The 19675-nt window shown below is 43.9% G+C and overlaps 1 protein-coding gene across 6 annotated transcripts in view; it reads right to left on the reverse strand.

The window, feature by feature from the left end:
* MEGF11 (multiple EGF like domains 11) overlaps positions 1–19675 on the reverse strand; it is a 252056-nt gene that overhangs the window by 71683 nt on the left and 160698 nt on the right. For all 6 annotated transcript variants that reach the window (XM_039723396.1, XM_039723398.1, XM_039723397.1 and 3 more), the window contains 3 exons: positions 17602–17722; positions 12480–12616; positions 6975–7187 (listed from right to left, as the gene is read on the reverse strand). In XM_039723396.1, coding sequence (XP_039579330.1) covers positions 6975–7187; positions 12480–12616; positions 17602–17722 — 471 coding nt within the window. The remainder of the gene's footprint in view (positions 1–6974; positions 7188–12479; positions 12617–17601; positions 17723–19675) is intronic.

The raw sequence follows: 19675 nt of genomic DNA on the forward strand, positions 1-19675 counted from the left end.
TCAACCACATCATTAATCATTACAAGCTGTAGGACAGGTATGTGCTGCACTATTTGGCTGTAATGCAGCCAGCTAAAGAAGTTCAGGGATAGGAGAAGTTCCAGTGTGTGAAGGAATGTAATCAAGAGAGCTGTGAAGATAAACCTGAGTTCAAGGGCATTTCTATTCTATTCTATTCTATTCTATTCTATTCTATTCTATTCTATTCTATTCTTCCCATCCCATCCCATCCCATCCCATCCCACTGTCATTTGTGTTTTAAAAGTCAGTGCCACCTCAGCAGAACTTTCCAGCAGGCACAGCTAGAAAGGAAAGTGCTTTGGAAGGGAAATCTCTCCTTGGAAGAAGAGTTTTGCAGGGAATATTCAGCCATAGTGACCAGAACTGATCAGCGCCTGGAGCCTTGGGATTTACTCGGGACAGGAGTTAACAGGAGCCCTGGGACTAAGTCACAGCTGTGCAGGGAAATAAGTTTCTTTTTCCTGCATAATGAACAACATGAATCCTCTGGCTTTCATTTCTGTTCAGTCAGTTCCACACTGTTGTGAGAGCACATGGAGAGAAAGGAGAAAGGAGAATCGAGCCCCAAAGAGCAGACAATGCCCAGTCCCTCTGCATCCCGAGGTGGAACACGCACCCCTCTGTTCCTCCTGCATGAAACTGTTCATCTTTACTGGCATTTTTCCTCCCTGAGGTTTCCTCCGGGCACCACCTTCCCACAGCAGGAGGCTGGGGCTGGGAGGGGAGGAGAAGGAAGGCTGGGGATGGGTTAACTCCTGGTTTGGAGGGATGGAGGTTCCTGGGGATGTTGTCTGAGGCCAGCTGGGAGTGTGAGGCTTCACCTGAGAGCTCAGCATGTTCTGTGGCTTCTGCACCTCAGCACTGCACAGTAATGGCACTGTGCAGTCCTCAGTGAGAGAGATGAGAAATACTATTGCCAGAAATCCTGCTTTCTTTACTCTCAGAACAAGAAGAATAGAGTTCTACAAGGTGGGATCTCTCTCTGGGCCTGTCTCCTGGTTTTTTGCATCCCAGAAACAATTATTTTTTTCCTTTATGATTATTTATTGTTACAGTTTATGACTGAATGGGTTTCTTTACACCTATAAAATTAATATTGCAGATGTTAATTTTCAAGGTAACCTCATAAAATGTAATTTCCAACTATGTTTCAGGCAATTTCTGTTAGGAGAGGTTGGTCATATAATGTTGCAACTAAAAAGGATCAAATTTTCTAAGTGTCAAATGTTTCATCATAAATAGTGTTTTACTGACTAATTAAAACAATCCATCAGCATAACAAACTACCATCCATGACAAAGCAGTCCCTGAAATTATGGTTTTCACGAAGCACCTCTTAACATTCAGATGAAAATAACAAAAGCTCATGTTTCCCCCCTGTGTCTATTAATCATTACCTAATAGGAGTAGAAAGCTCAACATTAAAAAGGATTTTGAAATGAATTATGTGTTGCTCTCTTTCCACTACTACTACTACATGTATCATGTGCTTCCATGAAAACTGCACCTGGTGGGTAAATTAAATATTTCAAAGGTAATATAAGACCAGGGCAGTTTGAATCAGACTATGAAAATTCAGCAGAAAATACTACACTCACTCAGAATTTTTACTCCGAGGTTGGTTCCCTCATCAGCATGGGGAGCTTTCTGCATGGGATACAAGCTATGTATTAAGGGCTAAAACTCATCCTGATGTGCACTAAAACAAGAATCAAACAGGCTTTCCAAAAGAATCTACTGGAGACAGGGAATTTGGACTCCAAAATAAAGGCCAGTAGAAGTTTGAGGGCATATTCTGACCCACCAAAACTTTGTCCACATTTCATGGGACTGTCAGCCAGAAAAATCCGATGCAGATGTTTGGGTCCCTCCATCCACATCACCTTCCCATTGAAAGAAGAATAATTTTGCTATCAGCTTGAGCAGATCAGGGTTTTGTTTTTCTCCTAACTCCAAAGCACTTGTTTGACAATGCAGGTGCCTGATGCAGTGTTAACTTCAGGAGGGCTGAGATTGAGATGCTTTCCCAAACTGCACAAGGCAGCTGTTCTCTTCCCAATCCTGCCAGGGAATCTTGGCCACCTGACTCTTCTACCTTCATTTCCCCATTTCTAAAATGATGCCTTTCTCCCTTTGGAAACCCTTTCAAGATCTGCAGCTGATATCACCAAATTGTACAAAGTTTTTCTATTAATTATTTTTTCTCTCTGGTTTGTATGAACTATTCCCCTAATTAAAATGAGCAGAGTTATATACTAAATATATTTCAGCTCATGATGTAGGAATAGTGTATCTGTGTGTTTGTTAGGAAGGTTTCTCTTCTGCTGGCATTTTGTACAACCACATTCTGGTCAAATTATGAACCTAGATATAGAACAGAGCCAGGAAATTCATCTATCACCCATCCAAACATCCATGAATCCAGACTACCCAGTGAATTAAATGCTATTTGGACTGAAGCTGAAATGTTTGAGGCAGAAAAAAAAACTTGAATAGGAAATAAAGGTAGAAATTTTTATAAATATCTTTATAATTCCTCCCCTCCTGTTTTGAGTGCACCTTCCCAGGCCATGTATCCATGTAACATTTTGCCAGCAGGGTCACAGTGCATGTGAGGTATTTCTCCAGCCCCCCTAAAACTGAAATTAATGAACAATTCCTCTGCAGAAGGATGGGTGAGAGAATGGGAGGGTTCCAAAAGGATCCCAAAGGCAAACCCACCAACATCTGTTTTCCAACCCTTGCTGGGAGCAGCGAGGGAACCTCACTCTTCGAAGAGTTTGGCAGTGTTATCCTTCGTAGTTTGCATTGAATCTTAACAACTTTTATTTCTTCAACTCTCCTGCATTGCAGGAAGAAGCAGAGTAGAAACCAGGAGTGAACGCAGGCAGCCAAGTATTCCTGTGGCTCCAGGCCAAGCAGAGGTGGATCAGAGCTGTCCACACACACATCAGGGCTGACAAGGAAAGGGTTCCAGGGCTCCTGCTGCACTTTGAAAGCTACTGTGCAATCCCTCGATTTTGAGCCACATTTAAAGCAATAAAAGATTTATTTAAAAAATTTTTATTAGCTGAACAGAAAAGCATAAGGGCATTTTTGACCTTTAAATTTTTAAGCATCTAATTTTGAGGAAATCTGAGGAAACCAGGTAAATTTCTCAAGGCAAGTTGGAAGTGTTTTAGACAGCACAGTCTGTTCCAAATTCTGAATTTGTTCTCCACACATCTTTCAGCCAAAGCAACACCTTCCCAGTGAATTTTCTGATTTTTTGTTTATACAGCAGCACCAGTCCTCTCACTTTCATTATCAGCAGCCTAATCCTTATTTTACAGTATTTTCTGGTTTATGGTGTCCACACTACATCCAGTCTCCCATACTAAAATGCTTCTTGCTTTAAAGCAGTGGCCACAGTGAGGCTGCAGGGCTGTTCCTTCAGTCCAGCACATCTTCAGAGCCAGCCTTGTCCAGCACATTACTGACTCAGATCAAGGCAGAGCTCCCTGGAAGCTCCGTGGGGTTTGGTCCTCCCCAGTTTGTCAGTGCTGAGGCAGTAACTGGAGCCTCTGGAGATCTGCCCATTCCATTTGCCTGTGTCCCAGTGGCTTCCTTCCTTCTCACATCTCTGACCTGCCAAAGGCATTACCAAGGGCACGTGGCTCCCCAGGCTGGCTCCACGCAGTGCTCAGGAAGGGTGGGTGCCCAGGAAAACCCAGGACTACTCCAGCTGTTCATTTCCCTCCCTGCCTGACAGAAGAACAAGCCAGGATTTTTCCCTTCCAGCTATTGTAGGCTGTCTCAACATGGACTTTTTGCAGAGGGGAGTTTTTTCCAGGTGTATCCTTTCCTGTGGAAGGACAGTCCAAGTCACCACCACATTCTAAATCACCTAATTGTGGGGTTGTTCAAAGTCCTGTACAAAGTGCCTTTCAGTGTGCTTTGATGCAGAAATTATTGGATGGTGTCCTTCAGTCATTACCATGCTGGAGGTTAGACTAGATGATCACTCTCATCTCTTCAGACATTAAAATAGATAGATCTATGAAAATGGAAAAGCTGATTGTGTATTTCCTACTGTTCCTTCTCAGCTACTCCTCAAAGCCCACAGAACTCTCCATTCCAGTCAACTCTCCAATAACCAGATGAAATGAGACAAATCCAGGGACAGGAGTTTCCTTCACCTTCTACAGGTGTTTGATAATTACCCTCCACACTTGGGGATCACAAAGAAAAACCAAGAGCTTAAACTGCTCCTGGGAAAAAAAGATGGCTGTGGGTAAATGAGCCACTTTGGAAGAGCCCAGTTTCAATACGAACAAACACTCAGGGAGGAATGGGAAGAGGCAGGTGGGAAGAGAAGTGCACTGTATGGGACTGGTTAAACAATCAGCACAAAGATTTGCTCAGAATTTGGAGTGCCTTTGGAAAAGGTCATTTTCCACCAGCTCTGACGCTCCTTGGCTCAGCAATTGACAGCACTCTGCAGAGCTGGTAGAAAAGTGGAGAGCTGAAATCCCATGGATGAATGAAAGAACATTTACTGACCTACAGCTTGCTGGTATCTCTTTGTTCCATAACAGCAGTGATAAGATGTAGGAAAAAGGGAGATTTTATCACCAGAGAGACCAGACTCATTTATTAAGGAACCAGAGATTCCATCTCAGCAGAGGATGCTGCAAGGGACGCTGACGGAGCAGTGTTGGGAGGGAAGGAATGAAATGTTCCCATCAGGCAGCAAGCAGGCACAGGCAGGGTGTGTAGGAATGACCACATGCCCAGAAAAGAGCTGGGAGAGGATTCAATCCTCCCCCTTTCTGGGCTCTCTCAAACCTTTCTGAGACCTCTTATTTTCTCACAGCTGGAAGGAGAGAGTCTGTTCTTTCAGGAAAGATCCTCTGGCAAACTCACAGAGCACCTCCCAGGTAGTTCTGAGAAACACAGGGTGAATTCTTTCACCCTCCAACCCACAGTCTTACCCCACCTAGAAGTCTTAATGAATTGAGCACGTAGCTGAGAAACTGCAGCCAAACTCAGCCTTGCCTGTGGCCTGCAGTGCTTCCTCTCTATTTCTACCTTTACGGAAACAAACATGTTTCTGCAGGCTCAGGAGGGGTGAAAACACAAGTGTCAGCTGCTGACCATGAGCATATTCTCACCCTCCTGTACACCTGAAGAACAGTTCACACTGAGGAGCAATTCAGCTTGGATTTACCACAGGTGCTGCAGTGATGTGACATGTAGGAATTTATCCCTCAGCTCCCTCTGCAGTAATTCCTGAGGCATCCCCCATCCTCAGTACAACACAGCACTAACCTTTTGTGTACAATGTGCAGTTCTTGCCTCAGGGATGGTATTTTTGCAGTGATTTCATGATACACAACATAATCAGAAGCGATGGGAGCCTCTTGTACAGAGCTCCCTGGGAGCCTCAAACCCTTTGGATCCTGGCTGTCAAACCCAATTGTGCTGGAGCTCTCTTACTGCACAGGAGTTGTATCACCACAATTACAAGTTTTTAAATAATCCATTGTGAGCTCTGACTTTCAGTTAAGCAAAGCCTCGCCACTCACAGCTGAATTTACAAGGAAAATCACCTGTTTATTTCCAGGACTGAGACAAATAGGGTCTATCTCAAGTGCACAGACAGATTTGCCCGAAGTGTTTGTGTGTGTGTGTCTGTGTGTGCACACAAATGAGGTGCCATTTCTTGCATACATAATTGAATGTGTTTATATTTTAGCAGCAGCAAGATGGCAAGGTGGGTCTGCCAGCATCAGCAGGACACTCAGGTCCCCACCTGTCTGGTTCCAAATTGAAAAATGTCTATCTAGGGCATTTTTGCCTGGGCATCAATTATCTCCACCTCCCCCTGAAGCTGACACAACCCTAAATTGGCTCTGCCTGCTGAACAGGAATGGGCAGGGAAAGGAGGGGATCCAGTGGGAGCTGAGGGGCTCAGCACTGTGCAGGTGAGGAAATGTGGCTCCAGAACATCAGACAGCTCAGGCCAGGGGGTTTGGCTGTCCAGGCTCCCTTTATTGCAAGACAGGGAGTGAGGATCCTCTGAACAGCAATTCCAGCAGTCAGTAAACAAGGCAAGGAGCTACTTAAAGTAACAAAGAGGATAATAGGGAAAATGTTAAATTCTTCCTTCTTTTCAAGATTTGGAAAACTTACTCAAGCTTACAATAGAAAAGCAAATTCAAAGTGCTCAAGTCTGTTTGTGGCTCTCTCTCAGAGTAAAGAGAACCTCAAGAATCAGATCTTTAAAAAGGCAAAAAAGGGAATAAAACATCAAACTCTGACCTTTTAAGTGAGGCTTATTCCATTGTAGGTATAATTCCCTGATATTTATTTTCCTGAATATTTTCCTCATATACAAAGAGAATGAAGAGCAAAAACGAGCTCACGTGAGGAGTCTATTTTGACAATGTCAACCATGTTACAGTTCCACAGACTGATTCAGGGATATTGATTTCAGTCTATTTATACATCAGCCCCAAGTGTTTCCAACAAGGTAATTTGCCATGAGACATCAGCTGAAGCAAATTAGGTTTCATGTTGAAAGTCCCCTTGCTGTCTATAGATCTAACAAGCAAACCCATGTCATAAAAAAGAGGGAAAGTGATGGATTTGAGTAAATTCAGTGGGTTATTATCCACACATATGAGCATCATCTGGTGGTTCTTATGAGGGTTTACAGGATAAAGCTGTATGTCAGGCTGTTTCAGGTGTTACCAGAACTGTAAATAGACACATGCTTAGGATCTGGCTGGACTAAGGATTACGGTTCCAAATCTGAGGTAATTTAAATAAAAATGTTGCAAACCAGAGAAACTCTCTGTGTTTGTCCTTAAAACTACAGAGGAAAGGACAGTAGGTGTAGTTAGCTGGATTTTTTCCCAATGTTTTTATTGTCCCAGTCCCTGCACTAGAATATTACAGGATACACATACCTGAGGGTGTTGGTAACATTGCAGGGGCATCTCTTGTTGCACTTGAGGCCATAGAACCCTTCAGGACACATTCTTTCCTGGCAGTGGATGCCTTTGAAGCCAGGGTCACAGATGCAGGCGCCGTTGACGTGGTAGCACTTGGCCCCGTTCTGGCAGGCGCAGGTCTGCGCGCACTGGAAGCCGTAGGTGCCGATGGGACACTCCTCCTGGCACCTGCCATGGCATGGGACATGGGACCATGACAGCCACAACCTCTGCAGGACATTGCTTTTACACAGGAACCTCTTGGTTAATGAATTAAGTACCAACCAGAGCAATCCCTGCTCATTTGTTGAAGTAACACTGAACGGTATCACCGGAGTGATGGGATGTCCTGGGCATGCAGATTGCTGCTGAGAGAAACTGCATTCATCCATGCCCAATTATAGCCTGCTAAATTTGCAATAGCTCATATTACCTTCATTCACAAAATGCATTCTTCTTTCCTGGACCTTGACAATTGTGTTCACCAATTGTAAGGAACTGATAGGCAATAAAATATTTATTATAAAACCCCTCACCTGTTTTACTTCTCTTTATCACAGGAGGACTGTGCAGCTCCCTTGAAAGCACATGGCCCTCTCAGTGATGAGGAGGGTTAAAAGGGAAAGTGTCTTTAACAATATTGAGCAAAATGTTCTCTACCAACGTTTTAGTTTTACTTGCCCTCTTTGTTGACATTGCATGAGTTTTATACCAACAAGGAGACAAGAAACCCCTTTGTGTTTTGTGTGTGTTCTGAGTAACTAAAAGCTTAAATTTGCTTTTCTTCTCCTACTCCAGGGTAGCTCAGTAGTAGAAAATCTCCATAAAAATTACTTTCATGCTCCTTAATGGAGAATCTTCTTAAAAATTGCCAACATTTTTAATATTTGATGCACATAAAATTGGAACCTACAAACACTTTACACAGATTGTTTTAAATTGCACCTTCCATGCACTGTTAAAAATATCTCCCTACTCGGATACATTCTGAGATCTGCCAAAAAGTCTGTTTCCTTGTCCTACACAACCAATTTAAGAGTTCAGATTATTTCCTACTTGGAAAAGCTCAGCTAAGGTCCTGAAGAAAGCAACTGATTGTGTGCTTGACATAATTCAGTGGTTTCAGAATTCTGCAATGAGTCAGTACCACAGTTTACATGATCCACCGTGAAATACAGATAGGCCTTTTCAGTTAATAAAAACAGAAAAAGAAGTCCAGAAAAGCCCAATTCCCTTATCACATGGATGCCAGGCATTAGAAATTGCCTATCAGCATTAATTTAAGCCTGAGCATTGATTAAAGTGTATACTGTAAACTCAGTGGATGGAGGCAATTGTTAAATGTCTTTCTGCAGGTCATTTCACAGCTGGCAGGTGAGAGTTAATATAATGATCAGTAATAAAAGATTAATGTGTGATGCAAGCCAGGCAAAACTGCAATGAACACAGGCAGTATATAAGAAGGGCATTACTTTTGCAGCTTCAGATTATCACGTTTTACTAAAAATAAATGAACACAGCAAAGGGCCTGGCTGGTGATTTAATTCCAGCAGGCACCGACACAGATGCTGGTTGCAAATCCGAGTTGAGGAGTTCATGTGAGACCCAAAGTGAGAGGAGCTTGGGACAAAGAGGCAAAGAGTCTGGAGAGGCACCAGAGAGAGAGAGAGCCCTGCTGCTCTCAGGGGGCTCAGCTGCAAAGGAAAGAGCCAGCAAAGAATGGGAACAGTGGGGCTGAAACACTCGCAGCAAATGAAATGCAAGGAGGAACAATGAAGCTCCTCATGTCCCCACTGCTGCACAGACCCCGAGTGAGCAGGAGAGCTCTGAGCTCCACGGGGTGAATTCTCAGTCAATAGTGCACTGTATCATTCTATATTTATAGAAGATGAAGCATTACCTAGCAGGGAGAAAAGCATCTGGAAATGAAATATTGACGACCTAATCCATTTACATAATTAGCCTTTTTCTACTAACAATTTAACCAACTTATTTATTTGGAGATCAAGCAGCTACCGCTAATGAATTTTATACAAAGAATACTAATAATGACTCCTCTGGAACATGAGAATAATCACAGCAGGAATTAGCTTTCTACTTAAACATCTTTCCTTTGCAACATATCAATCTAATGTGTCCATAGCACCATTAACAACCAGATACATTGTTCAATTAAATTACAAAATGAGCTGCTAAGCCCTAGTTATGTTTCTTGTTTAATTTACATTGCTTTCTGCCTATCTGGGGAGCTTCGTATTATAATATCCACTGAACTTTAATATGTACCATAATTATTTGGGTTGGGATAGGATAATATGGCTGTCACCTGTAGAATTAATGGAAGCAATTTCACAAAATATTAAACAGAAGACAGCATGCTTAACAGATGAACTTAGTACATGCTCCTACACTTTTCCCCATAATTTTCTTTTTTTAAGGAATAATGCTGCAAAGTTTTTTAGGTTGCCCTCTTTGTTTTGAAACAGTGATCACGTTTATGTAGCACAGACAAATATGAAAAGCCATCCAAAATGCACTAACCTGGAGATAAGAGATACGTGTACAAACACAACAACAGGAGAGTAAATCTGCCCATACAGTTCTAATAAATGTGAGATTTATTCTGTTAAGATTCAATCTTTCGATTTAAGGGCAATATGGAAAACAAAGCTAAACCAGCATGTTCACTTTTCCTGTGAGCCACTCAATTCTGAAACACTCCATTCTCAGTTTCTAACTGTGCCTCTGCTATTATTCCTTTCCAGTTTGTAAAACACACATTTCCATGACAGATCCAGTCATTTCAGTGAACACAAAGCATCCTGCAGTTATTAACAGTGCTGCCAATTTCCTAGAGATTTAGTGCAGTGCCACTCTTGGAAAACAGGTAGGGAACAAAAGTGTGGCAATTACATTCACACAGACCTTTATGACCATTTCATCTCCACAGATATTTATCTAACTGTGTGTTATTATCTTCTGCACATGATGATGAACTGTAGCATTATATAGTAGTTATTGACAATTTTAAGATGATAGTAGGTAAAATGTATTTATGTCTTTATTGCTGTTATTCACAGCATCTGTCATTATTAAGATTTTTTTCAATGCCTTGTAAAACGTTAAAGCAGGCAGTGTTTTGTTGTGCAGCAGATTCTCCTGCTCTCCTCTTTGCTGTGACAGTGCAACAGCTGCAGGAGATGCAGAGGGTAAAACAGACTCTGAGCTAAGCTGGAGCTGCCTGGTCTGTCCCATTGTCCCTGTGTGTGAACACAAAACCAAGGAAAGCCACTCAGACTCTTTAAAGACCTCATCCCTCACTGAAATCAGTGGGTCCCCAGGCAGGTGAGGCAGCTGTGTGCTCAGAACAAACCAGTACAACCAGTACCAACCAGGGCTGCCCAGCCCAAGCCAGCTGCAGAACTGCAGCTGGTTACAACAGACCTGAGGTTTCCCCTCCCTTATGGAAGGGGGATTAAAGGCTGAGAGATGAACATGTTCTAACTTTCGCAGGGCTGCCCAGCCCAAGCCAGCTGCAGAACTGCAGCTGGTTACAACAGACCTGAGGTTTCCCCTCCTTTATGGAGGGGGATTAAAGGCTACAGATGAGCATGTTCTAACTTTCCAGGAACCCGTTGGAAAGGTGGGAATTTCTAGGCTAATCCAGTTTTACCTTGCTGCAGCAGAGCTTTCCTAACTGCCTGTTTACCTTTTCAATCTTGCTGCAGCAGAGCTTTCCTAACTGCCTGTTTACCTTTTCAATCTTGTTCTCATTCATCCTTTCACACACCTGCATTTCTGCTCTCCTGCCTCTCTTCTCAGTGTCTTTTACTTCCCTGCTCTGGGATGGGGAAGGTAAGCCATTCCCAAGGGTTTTGCTTGGATGCAGGTCCAGAATGTTACCTTCCCTCACTTCTTTTCTACTTCTCCCAATTGATTCTGCTTTATTTTTTTACTGTCTCCCTTCCAACTTACATCTCTCTTTGGAGTCTGAATTTCTCTCACTTTTCTCCAAGCACAGACCTCCTGAGTCCACACTCTCTTTGCTCAAGGAAAACCCCTGTGAGCTCCTGCCATGCCTTCCCTGAGCTGCCCTCTCCAAGGGCAATCAGCAGTCAAATCCTCTTCCCATCTCCTTTCCTGATCCCCAACAGGATGCAGGCTGCTGGCTGGGAGCTCCCAACAGCTCCAACACTTGATTGGATTGATCCATCTACGGCCAGGAATCCATCAGGGTGGGCAACAACCAAATGAGGAGAGCAAGAGAGGCTCTGTCAGCCTCCCCCAGCATGGCCAGCACTGGGAGCAGCTCAGGATTCAAGAGTGTCCCCACTATAAAGGCCCAGGCTGCACAGCTGCAGTGGGCAGTGCAAAAGTCTCCACAAAGAGAGAAAGAGAAACAGGAATTATGTGGTACCACATTTCTGGAAACAGTCTCCAGATGGAGAATGGGAAAGAGAGGCACACTGATGTCTTCTCATCTAAATTTCTTGGAAATAATTAGTATTTCCTCCATATTCAACCCCATGCAAATCCTGACATAAACTCCAGAGCCCCCTCCAATTAGAACTGTCCATAAAATGGAAACAGGGAAGCTCCATATGTAATGGGAAGGAGCAGCCTTCTGACCCTCCCAAGGGCTGAGGGCTGGATGTTTGTGCTCCAACGACCTGCTGATTATTCAGTGAGGGCAGAGATGAGAAATTCCAATGAGCTTTGTTGCATAAAAATATAATTGTAGCATATGTCAGTATAGAGCTAATAAAAAAAGGAATAGGGAGGAGAAAGTGCTTTAGCACAACATCCACTGGTGAGCTGTGCATCTCTGCAAACCCTGGTGCCACAGGCCCCATGCAAAGTGCTCCTGAGAACTGCTTTAACTGCACTGCCCAACCTTTGTGAGCCAGGATTAGCTGCAGGCTAAGCCAGCACGTGCTGCAATCCCTCATTGACTTTGCTGTGTAGTCATTTTGCTGAATCCCTGACACCTTGGTAAAACAATATTATCATCTGCTCTGATCGATTCATGGGTGAAGGCTCTCGTTTATAAATTTTGAGGATTTATCACCTTTTGCTGGTGGCTGAGATGGATCAGTGCTACAGCAGCACAGAAGAATGAAGGAGACATTAAACTGCAGCATTGCTTACTCTTGAGGATATTAATTTGTATAAAGATAGTTCATTTACATATCTTGTAAACATGTAATGCTCTCTATTAAATTTATCACTGTAAATATCTAAATTAAATTTAATCCATTAAATTTTAAAAGTTATATTAAAAACCCCTGTAAATGGAGAGCATTGCCAATAAAAAGTAATAACATTGCCACATTTATATTGCTTGAAGTGCTTCAGAAGGATGAACCTAATTGGAGCAATAGAAACATAACACCATTTTTCAGGGAGGAAGATTGTCCTAGAAGGGACATAAATATTGACAGTCCATGGTTAAAATGAAAGGCTGTGGGGGTTGATTTTTACCTGTCTCCTATATAGCCAGCTGTACACAGGCATTTTCCTGTCACGGGGTCACAGTGCCCTCCGTTGTGGCATGGACAGTCCTGGCTGCAGTTAATTCCAAAGGTTCCAGGAGGACAAGGCTGTGCACACACCAGCCCCTGGTAAGGTTGTAGAAAGAGCAATATTTCAGTCAACATTCATAATGCAATAAATTTCTCTATGCAGCTTGGAATTTTATTGTCCTTCTTGCTAAAACTAGATGTAAGTGTAGCAGCAATATTTTATCTGCATAAGATGTGCTAAAGACAGTCTGAAAACTCTGCCACCACAGTAAATGCCTGCCTGGCCTGACTCCAGAAGGGATTTTTCTCACCACTGCACACTCATGGGTAATTCTCTTCCTTGGATCTCCCCCACAAACTGCAGCTGGTTTGCACTGCCCCCTGAACAGCCACATGAAGATGTGGGAGAAGTTGAAGGCAACCAGAGAAGTCTGCAAAGCTGCTTGGGTGCTCCTGGGGTTTTTGTGAAATGGGGAGTCTGAAAAGCTGTTGGCCACCTGCTGCACAGAGAAGGTTTGGGAAGGAAGGGATTGTTGGAAGGTTTGCACTGGGAGGCTGTAGCTGTGCTGGATTTGATGGTCTGTGATGATCTCTCCTGTTCAGCCAGTCTCATTCATCCAGCTCAACTGGAGGCTGGAGACTCCTCTACTGCCTTTCACACCCTTCAGTCTGCTCCCTCTGCTCTCTCCAGCCACACATCTATCTCTCAAAGCAGCACAGAATGGATCTTCCAGAGCTCTGGGAAAGCCACAGGAATTTTGCAGTGGAATATCTACCTAATCCCTAAACAGTGACAGGATGCAGCATCCAGCACCCACCCAGCTCCTTATCCCCAACCCTGAAGCCACATCTCAATCCTTGACCTGCCTCAATTCCACATCCTATTTTATCCCAGTCCTCTGCTTTCCTACCTCTTTATTCCAGTCTATTCCAAATCCCAGATGCAGCCTCCCTGTTAATCCTCTCCTCCACCCAGACCCAAATGCCCATCTCTGAGATGTTTCCTCCTTCCTCTCCCTGCTTAACCAGCCCTGGGAGTGAAGCAAAGCCAGGCTGTCCCTGCTGTGTCCCTGGCACTGCTCACAAGAAAAGCAGCTCCCAGGTAATCCCTGCTCCAGCTGCTCAGCCCCGGGGCAGGGAATGCCCCCCCTTGTGTGGGGTCATGTCTTTGGAGAAAGACACCTGCCAGACTCAGGTGGCTTCCCCCAGGTATCCCATAATGTCCCTGCCAAGTACCAAGGCCTTACAAGGATTTCCCCAGACTTTCTTAGAAGTTGTATGAATGTTTTTCTCCCTGTAAGCAAATATAAAGCCTGAGGCTGGCATCCAACTGAGGAACTTGAGCCAAAACAAGTCTGGCAGTGCTGGGATCTGAAGTTGTGGTCCTATAATGGAAAATGTTTGGCATCTGCAGCAAGTGGTGCTGCTGCCAGTGCCACCACAGTGCCCAGTGTGAGACAGAAACAGTGTCTGGCCACAGGATTATTTGGGTTTAATTTCCCTGTTTCCCTAACCAAGCCCTGGGGCCTCTGGGTTTTGAACAAATCATGTATGAGATACAACTTATTCAAAATATAAACCAGGAATATAATGGCTGCTTTCACTCCTCAGGGCTTGGGAAGTTTAGCTGTATCAACAGCCACAAAGTGAAGAGGCTGCTCTTCAATGTCACTATAAAACAGACACTTTGAGCCTTTCCCAACCAGGGCTATGTGGCTCCTTGGCTGTAAAACAGACAGGTTGGCCTCAGTTCAAGAACTTTCAGATTACAGAGTTAAAAACTGGTGTCTCTGGACTTGAGTAATACACAACACTATATATCTGAAAACCTAAGTGTCCATTTATCTTGATAATAAATACTTTCTCCCTTCATATCTCAAAAGGAACAGGATTTCTATCAACAAATGATGAGAAAGCAATACTCTGGGATGCATCCCCCCGGAGCCAAGAGAATCTTTAGCTGTACTTTTTGCATTAATATGTACTAAGGGAATTCAAAACATCCCTCTCTAGAGGATCAAATGTCAGACCAACATTTCCTGCTGCTTATACATCTAATCAGCAAAGTTCACCCCATCAGCACCTTTTTCAAGGCCCTGGTCTCATCAGCTTCTGCTTTTGACATTGTTTGCTGTATTTTGTAGGACAGAAAAGATTTTTTTTTCCTCCTCCATTTTCTCAAACACCCCCACGTTTAAAATCTACAACAGAAAGAAAAATAGACAAAAATACAAATGATGCTTCACAATGGCCAGAATCAATAGGAGAGAAGTGATGAGCAGAATGTGCTGTATTGCCACAGCACCACAGTGCCTTGGGAAGGGGGTCTGGGGCCAAACAGGGGGCGTTGCCAGTGACAAACATTCTGTCACATCAGGAAATATTGCTGCTTTCCTGAGCACAGAGATCTAGTCCTTCAAAAGGGCTTCTGAGAAGCATTGTAAATGCTAAATTAACTTCTCTCCCCACTTCCTGAGAGCGCTTGGAGAATTTAATATTGCAAATGAGAAAGATGTATAGAATTAAACCTGTAAATTGTTAATGAGGCCCTAAAGCAGCCACCCACTAAACTCCACAGCCACCAAGGCACAGAAGTGGAAAAAGCCCAACATTGTGGATGCTGGAAGCCACGTTCTGTTGACTGTTCAACAATAGAGGCTGTTGGCCAACATCCTCCTGGTGAAAAACCCATGGGGCAGTAAAGTCCCACAGGACACCATCCAAAGAACTCCTGGTGCTGAGAGATTCAGCACTGGTGGGAGGAAAGAAATTACAAGTCATAAAAGAACCAGGCTTTGAAGATGGCAGATCCAAGGAAGAACCTCAGAACCCCAGAACTTCCTCCTTTTAAAGTCACTGCCTCCCCTTCTCCATCCCACCAAACCCCAAGGGAGCTGAGCTCATGTTAATAAGCCAACCTAGGAAAGGATAAAAGTTGCAGCTCATCCAGCAGCAATAAACTCCAAGTGGATTTGCACTTGTATAAATCTAGGGAGAATTCTCTCCTTCCAAAGTGATGGTATATTCAATATATATGTGCAGTCTCAAGCCTCGAAATCAGCAAGTAAAATTCCTGGTGTCACAGAAATCCGTGGTGTGAAATAAAATGAATGCTGTCTAGCAATCCCATCTCGCCTGCTCCTTTACAGCCCCCTCATGTCTCACTTCCCAAACCATTCCAACCACCAAGAGTTAAAAATATAGCGTGAAAAGACACTTGTTATCCCTCTCTGTACATTGAATTACCAGCTTTTCATTAAAACCCTGGAGAGACTCTTTATACTTAAAATCTCAACATTTACAAGCTGAGTGCTTTTACTTATAATTTCAGTTTCTTTCTGCAGAATACTTGATCTTTCTCTTCAATTTTCAGTTATGCTTGTTTCAAACATCAATTGTTAACTCTAGGGTTCCTCCAGGGACAGAGCAGCCAACAACACAGTTTTCAGAAAAGTCTCTCTGGGCTCCTAAAAATGCATAAAAGAACTCCAGGCTGTAAGGAATTGGGCAGGACTGGGCCAGAATACAACCACAGCTGCTGTGCAGTGCTCTGGTTCTTCTTAGGGTCTGTGCTGCATCCTAAAAGACATCTAAAAATTCCTCTTCTATTCTGATATTCTTATTTTTTTTGTCATGTTTTAATTTTGAAAAAGAAAACTCCTGATAAAATACAAGCAAGGAATAATACAGCAAAGCACCCTAGATCCTGAGAAATCTTGGCATGCAGGAGGAGAGTTGAAAAAAGTAATATTTTTATGTGAATCACTTTATTGATTACTTCTTAGGAGGGAGTGCCAGAATGGACTGATAGGCCCTCAGAAATATGTGAATTACTTTCCTAATGCTCCAGCACTCAAGGAAAGAATCTTTTCTTTGCCACCACTGATTGCCAGGTGAGGGCAAGGGGCCATATTCATACTTCTGACAAGTTTTGCCTTTGTCATTTGAAATGGAATAACCTCATCACCGCCCATGCCATGATGGGTGGTGTTAGAGAGATTCCAGCTCTCTAGTTAGAGATATTTTCCACCAAAAATTAAGGACAGCAATGTTCTCCTACTGTTGCTGATGTACAGCAGCATCTCGGAGCTGGTACTTCTGAACTCAAAGCAGTTGATGTATAAATGGAAAGGAACACAAACCTCTCTCAGCTTTTGTACGTTTGAACAGGGAGAGGGTCCCCTTTAGAAGTCACAGTTGTGTGACTGCAGGGCTTTCCATGTAAAAATAAAAAGTTCAGAGTACTTGCATGCTTTAAAATCCAGCAACTTTGCCAAGAGACTAATTGTCAGATACAGGAAAAGTGCCAGGAAGTTTAGTACAGCTAAATGGGATGAAGGCCTGTGAGACTTGGCATGCCCCAAGAGAGTTCATTATTACATTATTGATAAAGTTGAGGACTTTGAAAATGCTTGGCATTGCTTTCCTGACACAAAGGATTAAAGGTTAGGGCAGCTGTCTCTCTGCACTGCAAGTCCTGACACAAGCAAATCTCTGGCAATCAATGGCAGTGGTGCCTGGGCAAGGACACGACACCGAGCTGTGCCCTGGGCTCAGCTCTGCTGCCTGCCTGAGCCTCGATTCCCCCTGGCTTCCCCCTCTCCCTGAAGGGGAACAGGAGACTTTGTGCCTCTGACAGTGCTGAGCTGGGCCTTGAGCTTTCTGTTCTGTGTGAGGGCACTAAGGCTGCAGGGAATATTCCAAGGAACTGGAATTCACAGATAACTCTCTTGTTATCATGGCATCCTCTTGTTTTTAAACTCTGTGAGGGCACGTACCAGTCAGAGAATCACAGAACCACAGAGGCTGGAAAAGCCCCCAAGATGATCAGGTCCAACCATTCCCCCCGGCACTGCCAAGCCCACCACTAACCCCTGTCCCCAGGTGCCACCCCCACACATTTCTGGAACACTTCCAGGGAAGGTGGCAGGTCCCAAAGTGGTGGTCTGTCTGTGCAGGTGCTGTGCACACCCAGCAAATGTGGCTCCAGCTTGGGAACTGTTAGAGCCTGGCTGGCACACATCAGCTGAGACAGTGAACAATGAACACCCAGGCCCCGAGTGAGGAGCAGCAGTACCCACCATCCATCCAGCAGGACAGGAGCACTCCCCAGTGATGTGGTGACAAACTCCCCCGTTCTGGCAGGGGCAGCGCAGCTCGCACTGCGCCCCGTGGCTGCCGGGGGGACACAGCTCCTCGCAGCTTTGGGGAGAGAGAACAGCAGGAAACACAGAGATCAGCTCACACAACTCACAGGGAACAGCAAATGAGGAAAGCACACAACACAGGTCATCATGGGAGCCATCATGCAAATGATGAAACCTCAGTAAGGCTCAGCTGGCACTGCCAATTAGCTGAGAATTCTTTTATTTCTGCTGGGGTGTTTGTGTGCCATGGTTCCAGCCCTGGATCCATGTACCAAATCCCACCCATCTCAACAGGACAACCCATAACTATCAAAATAGCTCAGGAAAATATGAGTTGCAGGATGAAGCCTTCAATGTGAATTATATGACATAGCAATAAAAGAAGCTGCAAACAGAATAAAAGGATGGGATTAAAATGCTTGAAACTCCTCCAGTCACTGCTGAATGTTAACATTTGCAGTGTATAATGGACTGGCAAGGACTGAACATCATTTAAAGGCTATTTAAGCTCATTGAGTCTCTCTCAGTACTCATGGGGGGCAATGTGGGGGTAATCCCTGCAAAACCCAGTGTCTCCTACATCTGCACATCAGAGCTTTCAGCATCGAGGTTCTGAAACTACAGGGTGCTGTCCCCCAGCTGACTGTCCTCTGATGAGGATGTTCCTACAACAGCAGGGGCTGGCCCTGCTGAGAGCTGACATGCTGATGTCAAGGGGAGCACTCCCAAGAGTAAGCAGAGTCCTTAGCAGTGAGTGCTTCCACAACTAAGGTCACAAGTCTAGGAGGAGATCAGGTACTAAATAAAATATTCACAAGGCCTATCACTTATTTATGAGGGTTAACTCTGCCCTTATTTTTTACCTTCCCCTTCATGCAGGTCAACAAATAATAATAGACTTAATGCAAAAGTATTAACTCACCTACAATAGATCTCCAACCAAATTCAGTGACTAAATTCTCTTTTCCCCTTAAATAATTCTGAAAAACATAATTACTTCTGAAGCTACTGAAAGATCTCTAATGAGAACTGATGTTACACTGTGGGCAATTTTAAACAAGAAACTATTGCTTGCTGTCCTAAAATTAATACGCAGATTTTGTGAATCCTACTGGTAAACTTTCCGTGTGGTGGATTGGGATTTAGCTACATGATTCTCGTTAAAGTTAATAGGAGTCACACCGCTAAATCCCTGCTCCCTGTGCTTAAAATTTACCCCCTAGATACTAAGCTGATATAGTTAACAGCAACGTTTTCTCAGTTAGATTGAAAGCCAAATAAATTGGGGATGGAAAAGTCCCATTTGATGCTGCACTGGACTGCTAATGAGGAGAGAGTCCAAGTGCTTATCAAAACTCCACCGTAATTTGGATTGTGTTCACATTCTGAAATTAGGAACAGGTAGAGTTGTTGCACAAGTTGGAACATATAAATTATTTTTAAGCTTATTTTAGCACTATGTTTTATTTTAATAGCATGGAATCATAGAACTCCAGAATGGTTTGGGTTGGAAGAGACAATGAAGCCAGATCCAACTCCCTGCCGTGGGCAGGGCACCTTCCTCTATCCCAGGGTGCTCTGAACCCCATCCAACCTGGCTTTGGACACTTTCAGGGATCCAGGGGCAGCCACAGCTTCTCTGGGCACTCTGTGTCAGGGCCTCCCCACCCTCAAAGGGAAGAATTCCTTTCCAATATCCCATTTATCCCTATTTAAAGCCATCATCCTTTGTTCTCTTCAGGGATCCAGGGGCAGCCAGAGCCTCCCCACCCTCACAGGGAAGAACTCCTTTCCAATATCCCATGTATCCCTATTTAAAGCCATCATCCCTTGTTCTATCGCTACACACCCTTGTCCTAAGTCCCTCTCCAGCTCTCTTGACGGCTCCCTTCAGGGACACAGGTATAACCAGCAGCAAGAACAGACATTCCCTTTATTCCATCTCTGAAATCCCATTCCCTGATTTCTCCAAGGGCCGGTGTATAACAGGGTGTAAACTCATCCAATT

The sequence above is a fragment of the Passer montanus genome, unplaced genomic scaffold (assembly GCF_014805655.1).
Source record: "Passer montanus isolate IOZ18808 unplaced genomic scaffold, ASM1480565v1 scaffold5, whole genome shotgun sequence".
Classification (NCBI taxonomy): Eukaryota; Metazoa; Chordata; class Aves; order Passeriformes; family Passeridae; genus Passer; species Passer montanus.